Source organism: Taurulus bubalis (genome assembly GCF_910589615.1).
Source record: "Taurulus bubalis genome assembly, chromosome: 1".
Classification (NCBI taxonomy): domain Eukaryota; kingdom Metazoa; phylum Chordata; class Actinopteri; order Perciformes; family Cottidae; genus Taurulus; species Taurulus bubalis.
In genome coordinates this window covers 38277077-38289150 of record NC_136589.1, presented here as the reverse complement: position 1 = coordinate 38289150, position 12074 = coordinate 38277077, and the positions used below count along the sequence as shown (strand labels likewise).

General features: G+C 39.6%; 1 protein-coding gene across 1 annotated transcript; it reads right to left on the bottom strand.

The window, feature by feature from the left end:
• Nucleotides 1-7700: 7700 nt before the first annotated feature.
• On the bottom strand, nucleotides 7701-9839 carry LOC306749658 (7-alpha-hydroxycholest-4-en-3-one 12-alpha-hydroxylase-like). Its single transcript, XM_079232972.1, has one exon. It carries the CDS (start codon nucleotides 9822-9824, stop codon nucleotides 8289-8291), a length of 1536 nt encoding a protein of 511 aa, XP_079089098.1. The 5' UTR covers nucleotides 9825-9839; the 3' UTR covers nucleotides 7701-8288.
• Nucleotides 9840-12074: the final 2235 nt, after the last annotated feature.

The following is a 12074-nucleotide window of genomic DNA, read 5'->3' as shown; positions in this document are numbered from 1 at the left end:
TCTCTCGCGCGTGTATATGTGTGTAAAGCTCAGCTATTTAGCCAGCAATAAGAAAAGGCAATCTATGGAGCAAAAGGCATTGGTTTACAGAGGTAACAGATAGGGAGCCATATTCACCTTCAAGGTTAATGATTATGTGTGCAGGGAATCATGTTATTCTTCAACTAGATGTAAGAAGGAACACCTGAATATATATAGATATGTTTGGTTTGAAAGCCTTCATGTAATTGATCAACTTTTTTCTACTCTAGTCAGTGGATGTTGACCATGCCTACCACTCATTATATGATTAATTTCTGTCATAATCATTGAATGTGCTGTAACTCTGTTACGTTATTCATTCTGACTTCTGTCTAGCCGGGGAGAGGGATCCTCCTCTGTTGCTCTCCCTCAGGTTTCTTCCCTTTTTCCCCTGTGAAAGGGTTTTTACTATCTTTATTTGGGGGAGTTTTTCCTGATCCGATGTGAGGTCCCGGGACAGGGATGTTACGTGTACAGATTTTAAAGCCCTCCGAGGCAAACTTGTATTTGTGATGTTGGGCTATATAAAATAAACTGAATTGAATGTTTTTGTCCACTAGATGGCACTCATGTATTATTATACTACAGCACAGAGTCCTGGAGAATATTCATAAACAGTTTGGAGAAGAAGTCAACTTTCTAAGTCACTCCCTCATGTCAATGACCTGTCAATGTTGTTACGTTAACGTCATGGTATCGGGAGCACTGACCCTGTTGACACAGAGTGCCTCGAGGCGAAAAACAAACCTGTGCAAACATCACAGATGACTCTTTGACACATAATTTAACGTTGAGTTACAGACATTTAATGCATCTCATCATGATAACTGAGGAGTGTAAAACATACCAACATCTACAGCAGTTCACATGGAAGCTACATCCTAACAGGAAGGGTTGTTTTATGAGCTACAGTCTCATTGTTTCCAGCTTCGCTTTCCTGTTACACTCGCATCTCTATATCACTGGAAAAGGTTATTTGTCTTTGCTTGATTTGAAAAACTACTGAATGTTCTTAATGTAACAGCTTTCTCCTGTTTTGAACCCTGCTCATTTAACAATCTTCAGACTACAGCTTCATGACTTTGTCTCCCTGGGAGAGTTCAACTCTGATAAAAACTGTGCAACATGAAAAGGGGAATTGCTATTCCTAAACTGGATTTAGTATTGTTCACATCTGTTGTCCATTATATGTTCATTACATGCTCTATTTTGAATTGCCCCTTGTCTGCTTTTGACATGCTTTGTTTTATAATTGTGTAAACTTGTACTGTATGCTATCTTGGCTGGTCCTTAGCAAATGAGATGTGGATGTCAAGAGGCTTCCTAGTTAAATCAAGTTGTAAAACAAAACTATTTGAGCCTATTGCTCAGATAATTTGCCAATGACAGATGAAGTCCCCTGATTTTCAAGTAGAATACAAATAAGAAAAAAAAAAGTAAAACACAGACACCATGTGAGACAACAATACAGTGGGAGATAATGGCACTAAATGGTGCCATGGTGTTAAGCACCACTTAGGGCATCTTTAACCACCCTAAATTAAGATTAAATATAACTTTCTCAGCTGATGTTGAGGCAAAAAAGTAACAAGCAACCCTACTTATTTTCTGCCACTTCAAGTCCCACTGACTTCTATTTCTCCGGTTGAATTCAAATGGCTGGTAAAAAAAAAAATGAAAAAAGGAACCTTCGTTGGTACATGTAAAGCCAACATTTGCATTCTATGAACACCAAAATCCACAGCACCACAGTGAAAAAAAAAATGTAATAATGAAGGCTGTACCTACCTGTCCATGCGGATAAAGCAGGAGCTTATTCTATGCACTATGGGTCATCTTGGGCAGGCGTCCAGAGGCATCGTTTCACTGCTCAGGCTCAGAAGCAGGATGAGAGAGACAATGGGTCATTTTTCTTCAAAACCCCTCACCACCAAGTACAGGGAGGACACTCAGGAGACCAGCATCCTGCCAAAGGCTCCATTGTTCCCCAGCCTGTCCGCCTCCATTGCCATGACCACTGTTTATTTATTTCAGGATGACTCCTATACTACAACCCTGTTCATTCACCCAGAAATGATGTGACGTAGCTCTGGACCTCCAAAACTTAGCTTTTTCCAATATAGCTTTTTTTCTGAGTGTGCATACGTGTATTTGCATGTTGGCATGACATGTGAGAATATTATACCCAAGTTATCACTCTATCCACATCATTTGTTTAGGGATTTAGTCAACCTTCAGTGCATTTCTGAGTTTTCTAGATTTTATTACCCAAATCTTTCCAGGCACTTACCTATAACATGCATTTTTACATTAATGTGTTCATTGTCAGAACTGCATGTGTACGTTCACCTTGTTTCCCTCAAAGATAAAAGAAAACAATAAAACTACACTATGGCGTCAACACTCATGCATTGATGAGATTGGTCCTGCAATACATTTGAGCCAACTTGACATGTTGAAGGGATATTGGCAGGTTCCTTTATGCTTCGATATTTCAGCTTTTGACCCTTGACCGTTTTCTCCAATACGCGCTCCTTTTCAAAGGCTACTATATGCAGCACTGGGAGATGTTCCAAACTGTAGAGCATTATCTTGATGATATTGTTGTCTATTCTGACTGGGTTGGTCATATGAGAGAGAAGTTTTCAAGCGGCTTTCTACAGCATCCTTAACACTCAATCTTGCGAAAGGGGGAGTTTGGAAAAGGAAGTTTTCTCCATCTTGGTCAGTAGGTTGGTTGAGGACGGGTTCTGTTATGTTTAAACTAACACGGATGTTGTGAAGGTTTGTGGTGGGAGGGTGAGGACAGTCGGGGAGTTTGGGGTACCCTTTACATTTGTACAAACATGGAGTTTGTACAAATGGCCCGCTCTGTATTCGTTTTGGGAAAGAAATGTAGGCCTGGTGTTTGAAGAGAATCTAATGATTTATATGTTGTACTGCCTTACTTTGACTAATGATGTATATGTTGTACTGCCTTACTTTGACTAAAAGGTTTCATGTCTCGCTTATACTAAAGAATGGGTCTCGGAGCTGAGAAAACACAACTGTCTGAGTTCCCACTCGCAGTTTTGGTTCCGTAGACACACTTCCTCTTGACCCTGGCTGAACCGGTCAGATGGAGGCCGCTGAGGCCTTATATGTACATGATACCGCGTTTTAACACATAAAGCTTGCTTTTGGCCGTTAACGGTCTGGCACAGGGACATATATCTGGTTCCTGTCAAGTGGAAGAAGTTCCGCTTTATGCTCTCGAGAATAGTGGCAGACAGTATAACTCACCCTTGTGAAAAATTTTCAAAAAACAAAAACAAAACAACATTACTTACATGATCCAGTTCTCTGAAACAAGGCTAAGCCTCTAGCATCTTTGTTGCTCTGTCTTGCTCCTCTAAAAAATCAGAGGTGATGAAGCATCTTCGAGACTCAAATTCCATGTTCAGCAAATGAGTTACCGCAGCTTTGTTTGGCTTTTTGGACTTGTACATTTCTTGGAAGGTCTTGTAGTGTCTTGCTTGGATTTTCTGGCTGTCCATGATGTCAACTGAAGAAGCTGAAGACATTACAGGAATGTTATGGTGGAAAGGGGACATGTGATTTCCAAACTAACAAGTAAAACTGACAAATTAAATGTAATACAATGCATACATTCTTCATCACTGCTGTTCCGGTTCTGCGCTGGGGTGCTGGTTCTAGGTGACAGATCTACTGGGATGCCCATGGGACTAACAGGTGACCATTCCAGAATAATGGTGGATGTACTGGAATCTCCATCATAGTCAGTAGTTGCAACGTCTGAACTGACTTCTTGTCGTGGTTTCTTGGAAGGAGGACCGTTAGCCCTCTTTGGACTTCTGACATTTGAGAGTCTCTTCATGAGCTTTTTGGCAACATGCTCCTGCGAGGCATAAATAGTTAACATTAAAAAAATGACAATAGGCTCAAACTTTCTTATATTCTAATTATAGTTTTCGGCAATGTCTTGCTCCATTTGAACTTTCTGTCATGATTTAGCACTGTATGAACAGAAATCTCAGTATTAACATCATACCAGCAACAAGCAAAGACGTTTTGAATGGTCTGATATTAAACGGCTGCCTATTAGTTTGAGAAAGCAGCTATATTGTAAAGCGCTCCGCAGGTCACGTCAACATGCTCCATGGAGTCGCAGTTGGTCGCAAGTTGATCTGGTGGCTCTCTGCCGTTTAAATGTGACTGCTGACTGTGTTGTAGATGATTTCATGGTAAATCCATATTAAAATCAACTGTGTCTATCCTGGTGTAGTAGTAATGCCACTGACCTGTGATCTTTTTCCACCCAATGATATGAGTTTGAATCCCGTTAATTAAACGTATATATTTTTTCGTGTACTATAGAGCTAATTTACGTGACAGAAATTTGCACAAAACAGACTCCACAGTCATTATGTGTTATTTGTAACAACTTTATTTCAAAGGAAAGGCAATTTGCTGACTTCCTGTTTCAACACATAAACAACAAGCGACGCTTCCACACGTGGATTATTTCCCTGAAAAGACTCAACAACGTCTAGTCCGGTATGTTTTGACCAGAGACTTTACACGAGAAGGTTAGACATTGAACTGCAGAATTAAACAATGCGGCATTCACTGAACAGCTAAGTGTTCTCTTGCTATTCTCAACATCTGCTGTAACGACGACAACAGTAGACGCTTTCGGCCGAAAGTCGCCAGTTAACATGGTCGCCTGTTAAACCGTAACACCGGAATAGCTGCTGTGTAGGCCTAATTCAAAATGCAACGGACTCCAAGCAGAGAAAAAAAAAGCGGGACAGGGTGGATTGTACCATCTTCTAAGAGGGAGCAGGGGTGGGCACTCAGCCTAAATGAGTTTATTTTGCATTTATACAAACTATATTCATCTAAATAAGTTCATATTCAAAATTAAGTCACACTCATGTGATAATTGATAAATGGCAAGTCGTGTCTGCCGTCATAAGACTGAATTATGGTACGTACCTTTATCACGTGACGTATCACCAGGTCATGGTTCAGACAGAGCAGGGGCAAAAGCAGGTCGGACTCCAGCTAGTTAACTCAGGCTAAAAACGGGGGAAATTATTTGGTTTGCTCCTGTCATTGGTCTACAGACAATTAGCAAGTTGAAAAGACTAATTGAACAGCATTTAAAACATATGAAAAGTCTTTTCCCTGATAACAACATTACCCCAAAAATGCGTTATTTGATGTTTCGAAACGTTTGCAAGTCTTTAATAAGGCATAATCAAATGTATGAATGTTGTCAAAATGTAAGTCATTCTGAACACCTAATTTTTTTTAACGAGTGTGCGTTGGGTCCAACTTCAGAAATACGCAACATGTCGTATTTGAAAGAAAAAACAAGGGCTTTCCTTGGAACTGATGACATATACAATGCAGAGTCTGCTAAATGGATTAATCTAAATTGTATTAAATATATACGGGAGAAGGCATTACTTGTAACTGCTGTTAATTCCAATGATTTACCTGAGTTTGGACTTGTGAGCAATATCTATGTAATTAACTCATCATTATATTGTTTTGAGTTGCAGCAGCATACTACTGTTCGCTATGATGGAAATTACATGGCATATGGAATAGAGATTCCAAACATGGCACAAGCAACTGAACTGATAGCATCTGATAATTTGGTTGATTTCACTCCATATTATAGTTATACTCACAAGGATGTGACATATGTCCCTACAAAATATTATCTGGGAGATGTGCTTGGGCTACACAGAGCCTCATCTGATGGACTGTAAAAGGCGCACTGTTGAATGTGTTTGCCACAAACTGTGCTTCTTGACCGTCAATTTTGTTGTTTCATGATTCTTTCTTCTTCAGATGAACAATCAATTAGCAGTCAGATGCCATGCTGCAGGATACTGCATGTTCTTTTGTGATTCAGGATGCAATTGAGTCAAGGGTCATATCATTTTGGCCATTTTTTCATTTTGTTTTGTTTATGGGCCATGCAGTTTTCATTCAGCATGGTTATTTGTATTATGTTGTGTGTTGTATAGACCAGTCTGCTGTCATCTTAATATGTTAGATATGAAGCAGCAGGTTCTGCCCTGCAATGAACATAATAATAATTTTAAAAAAAACTTTAATTGTCCTTGTTTCATGGCATTCTTAAATTGAGAAGTTGTGCAAATGGTCTTACTCTTAAAATAAGGCAAATAATCTTGTCACTGCACCGGGTTTTATTGTAAGACATTTGTATACTCTGTTTCTGGTTCATTCTAGCTCAAAATTAGCTGGTATATCTTATCAAGAAAAAGTAAGGCATACTTTCTTAAAATGAGATAAGTTTTCTAATCAAAACATGCTTGACAAGATTAATATTCTTTTTGGGCAAAAAATAAGACTTATTTTCTTGATACAAGGCTTTTTTTACTTTCTTGAAATTCCTTTTTTGCAGTGCATGATGTTGTTTCTCTAAAGTTTCCTCTATGTCGTAAGAGTTGAGGCAGAAGTACAGCATATGGCATGGATTAGCACCAGATGTGTGCATGCGTATGTTCCTCTGTGTGTGTGTGTGTGTGTGTGTGTGTGTGTGTGTGTGTGTGTGTGTGTGTGTGTGTGTGTGTGTGTGTGTGTGTGTGTGTGTGTGTGTGTGTGAGCATACCACACACAGCAATTACTAGCAGTGAATGCTTTTATCACCCACATCAAAGCAGTTCTTCTTTTTAACATCTTTTGGCATTTTTCAAGTTAGGTGCGTTATGAAAGTCTTTTTAAAGCATGTATTTCTCTCAACCAATTGAAGAACATTTAGCGCAATCTCTTCCGAATAAAACAACAGAGTGTAATTGTGTTTGAGAACATGGCCTCAGCAGCCGATTTAAAAAAAAGTAGAAAAAAAGGTAAGAGAGCTAATACCATATTGCACTTATTGAATAGCAGCATGTTAATGACTTCCATCATTAGATGTTTTGCTAAACCTTCATTTAATCTATGCTCTATCAAAAGGTTTGATGGATAAGACCCAAATGAATTTAAATACAATACCCAGACCGGTCTCCAACTAAAATGTATTCTCAATTAAGTTATGAGGGAAACATATTTTTCCCGGATCATGTTTGTGGTTTTAAACGCAACATAACTAATTGGTTATGTTTAGGCAACAAAACTACTGGGATAGATAAGTAAAAACATCATGGCTTGTCTTACATTAATATGTTTATTAAGTGATTTACAGGCCTAAATTTAACAAAACAAGTCAAGGTTGACTTTCATTGACAGTGACTGACCCGTCCACCTCAACTTCCTCCCTACTTAGACTTCTGAGGACTATGATTACAAATGTATTTGTGATACGGCAAAATCGTAATCTGGGACAAAATCTGTTTCCCTCGAAAAAATGTTTGACAATGTATGTGTATGGGACGGGAAATAATTTTTCGGAAACCAGTGTTTCTTTCCCTTCCCTGTGTCGTGTCCCTCCCTGCCCCTCTCCCTCCCTCCCTTCCTTCCTTCCTTCCCCTCTCTCTCTCGCGCTCTCTCTCACTCTCTCTCTCTCTCTCTGCGCTGTAATAGTGCATTGTAATTATAAAACAATAATGTTATATTAATTAATGAACCCCTACATAGACCACAGCATGTTCTGTTTCATCCGGTCAAGGAAATACTTTGTTTCTACTCCGGTCTCATTTGGTAAAATAAAGCTTTATTACAAATTGAAAAACAATATTAAAAACAAGTATTATTGCATAATCAGGTTAACAAGCTGAACATTATACCAAACCATGACCTTGTTGTGAAACCAGTCCAGTGACGTTCAATGCATTCACATGCTAACACCAGATTGCTTACTTGATTGACATATTAAGTATCACAACCACCTTGGTCTGAAGACCGACAGTGGCCATCTCTGGTTTTAAGGTTACACAAACAGAGAGAAATTGAAATAAAGATACCCAACTACTATCATGATGACCGTCTAACAGAAATAAATGTTCAATAGGAGCAAAGGAATGACATCTCTGCTTTTTTGACATTCTTTAGTTCTTACCTCTCCGGAGACATGTACAGAGATGTCCCCAACACTCTGAATGTGTCTGAAGCTGTTCATCTTTGACTGTAATACATTGGTTAAGGTCCTGCTTGAAAAAAATACTACAGTATTTCATTGGACATGCATAATAGAAAATGATATCATGCTGGAAAGTCAACATTTTGAAACATCAAGTTTAGAAGCCAAATCGTTATTCATTAAATGAAAATCACAACGATTGATTGATTTAATATCTGAGTCTGTATCGGAACTGAACATCTCTCTGGGGTTGCATCGATCCAAATCCCCACCGCCTGAAGTCAATTTCAGGTATCTTCTCGTCGGGATTCGTCAGCTCAAACTCAAAATACACCAACATGAGGAAAACAAATTGTTTCAGCTCATTGGTGGCAAAGAAACGCCCCGGGCACATGGAGACCCCAGCACCCCAGGGCATGTTGTAGTACTTCACCCTCTTCCCTCCTTTGTAAAAATCTGTTTTCTTGCTCCCATCTGGGTTGAGAAAGCGGTCATATTTGAATGACAGTGGATCAGGGTGGATCTCTGGGTCAATGTGAACGGCAATGTAAGGAAAGACTGCCATTCTGTCGCCCTGGCGCATGAAGTATTGACGCCCGTCCGCCATCTTGACCGTCATATCCTGAAGCACTGCTCTAGTGAGGAGCGGTGCAGCAGTGAGGCGGAGGGTCTCCTCTACGGCACTGTCCAGGACCGGTGTTTTCATCAGCATTTCACGGGTCAGGTTGATTAAAGGGCCCCCGCGTTGGACTTCTTGTCCGAACTCCTTCAGAAGCTTATCGACCTCTTCCTTCACTGCTTCCATGGCCTCTGGGTGTTTCATGAGGAAGAGGAGCAACCAGAATGCAGAAGGCCCTGTGTTGCCCTGAGAGGCCCAAAGAAGCACAAACATGTACCTGTTTATCATCGACTCCTTAATTCCCAACTCCTCTTTGGCCTGCTGGATGTCCCAAATCCAGCGACTGATGTTCTCTTTGTTTTTCATCTTCTGCACTGACAGACGGTTCCAAAAGAATCCCATGAGCCTCTCTGCTTCCAACCTTTTCCTTGGTGGCAGGACCCCATAAGCCAGGTTGGGAAAGAGTTGATCATATTTACGAAACTCGTCAAATAAGGCTTCTGACTCGGCTCTGTCTTTCTCTTTTGCTTTCTCCTCACTTCCTTCTGACTTGTGTGGCTCATTGCCATACAGAGATAAGTAGCCGGCCCTAAAAACAATATTATAGCTGTAGGTGAACAGTCCGTCCTCAATCCAGGCGTGTTGGTCTGCAGAGGAGCCAATGTTGTGCAGCATGAGGTTCTGCAAATTACCCATCATGGCTTGTGTCATTACCTCCAGCCCATTCCCCTGAAGGTGCTTGTTGCTGGCCATCTGGAGAACATCATGTCCGTCCTGAACATCTGCATAACCAAACACTTTGCGCACCAATTGCCTCGCAAACTTCCTGAAGTCCAGTTTTTCTCGGCTCTCCTTCACAAAGGACCCAAACGATAGCGGGTCCTGGAGGAAAGTAATGTAAAACCCTCCCAGCTGTATCGTGAACACGTCGCCGTGCTTTTGCTTCATTCTCTCTAAGAACTTCAGTGAGTTCCTGCGAAACTCCAAAACATGACCCAGCCAAGGAATGAGCCCCTTATCCAAAGGGGGTTCTCCCGGTCGCCGCTGTCGAAACACCCCGAGAAGGTACAGTCCTCCAATCAGAGCGGCAAGAAAGCCAAGAATTATTGTGAGTAGCAGTCCCATGTCTGATTTCTCGGACAGCCACACAGAGATTCTGAGTCAAGGTTCACATCCAGCATGATACTTAAACAGGCTCCTCCCTTTTCATGTGGGATAGCTTACAGCATTCCTAGAACTGCTTGCGCAATACCTTTTAATGAATGCAGAAAAAAGTTTGGTTATAGGAATGGTTTAAGAAAAGTGAAGAAACATGAGTAACCACTTTCGCTGTGTAATATCAGTCAACCTTGGATGGCATGGTTTTCTGCATGAAATAAAATTGAATTATAGGTACTTTACAAACGAGCCACGCTATAATATAACTTGTTTTGCCTAATTTGTTGCAGAAGTTGTTGACAGAAAAAAGAAAGGTAAAGATGCAAGACACCGGACATGATGAATAAGCAACACTGAAATGGAACTTTCCTAAAATTCCTAGCTTATGAGGAAAACACACAGCATGTTCCTTTTGTGGTGAGTAGAGTTGGAAAGTGCTGTTCTGAGTGATGTTCATGTATTTATATGTTAAAAACCCCAAATTCTAATATTGACATTGAGAAGTAAAATTAACTTCTTCACTTAAGTACTAATATATCCCCAAAAATGCTACATACTTTAAGGAATATAGTTTATTTTGTATCTTACATTCATTTTGATGTAATATAAAATGGTCACACCACACCCAATTGTTATGAGTATGACCTTGACTGACAACAGTTCATTTCCTTGATTAAATCTGGCAATCACTGTTTTTGTCATAGCAGCTGGATACACCTTACACAGGCAGGTTCAAGAGATTGTGTTCATTCTGTCAAGGATAATATATTTCAAAGCCAGCTAATGAGATGCTTAGACCCTGGCTTCATAAAATAGGATGATTTGGTCATAAAAAAACGGAAACTGATAACGTTGACAGGGTTCACAGGGTTTTAAGTTAACAATGTGAACAAAATCTATGATACACCTGATAAAATCTGACCTTTGCCAATTAACAGATTATAAATGCATGTGCAATCATAAAACAGAAGCTCCTAAACACGTGCCTTGTCTGATATATGGGTTATACGATTTCCCACCATCATGATGACCTTGTAATAGAAACACATGTAAAGAGATAACTGCATACATTCTTTCTTCTGCTTTTCTCCACATTGTTGAAATGAAGTGCGTTTAGACCAATACTTACAGTACCAAATTCACCTCTTTATTAAAAGTAGTAAAAAAAAAAAAAAGCAAAATGACAACTTCACAAATGGTATTTCAACATAATGTCTGTTATGTGTTGCTCCGAGAACGTAGTGGACTCGTAGCACCACCTGCTGGAACGTTTCCGCTGCAGCAACAGGGTGTTCACTGTCATATCGTCCAGACTGTGTGAAACATGCAACCTATTTTCAGTCAGAAGAGATATATTAAATTATTGTTTGTAATGAGTTAAACAGTTATCTAATATGTCAACTTTGAAAGATATGTCAATGGATCCAGCTTAGTGTGAAAGTACCAATCATAGTTATTATATATCATGTTATAGCAATTTATTTACCCAAATTAAGTTATTCTGTTTTGAAGCTACATTATGGACTTATATCATTGGTAAAGTTGGAACGAGTGGGTTATGGGAGCCAAATCTCATCATGGGCCACAAAAGGATTGAGAGCAAAGGTCAGAGCAAAGGTCAAGAAATCACCAAGCAGAAAAACTGATACAATCAGGTCAACCCGCTGAGCTGGAATTCCCTGAGTGTGTTCAGACTTGGACTTTTAACTACTCAGCTGATAAGTAAGGATTACTTTGATCATTGCAACGTTTTCTCTAAAGTTATAACTCTTTTTAAACTGCTGGCAACAGTTTAACTACAGGTTACTTAATAACATGCAATGGACATACTTGTTTTTAAAGTCTATGAATGAAAAGCTTGGATACAGGATCTGATCCAACTGGTACAAAGAGGTGTGCCTGTCTGAAACTATGACAACGTTTTTATTATTTTACTATTCATCTCACATATTTTAAGTCTGATAATGATGTGTGGCGGTTGTAGGTTGCTTGTAATGGCTGGAGACCTATTCATTCATCATTGGTGCACACAGGCCCCTAGCATGTAATGAAAATTAACCCTTCAATTTATTTTAGAGAAAACAAATGTGAAACACTTAATGTCTCTAAGCATTTATTAAACAGATACTTGGAATAATTCAATTGCATGGATAGAGCTCTTTAACAGAGATGGTTTGGCGGTCTGACCCAGGAAAAAAATAGTTCAGAGTTTTATAC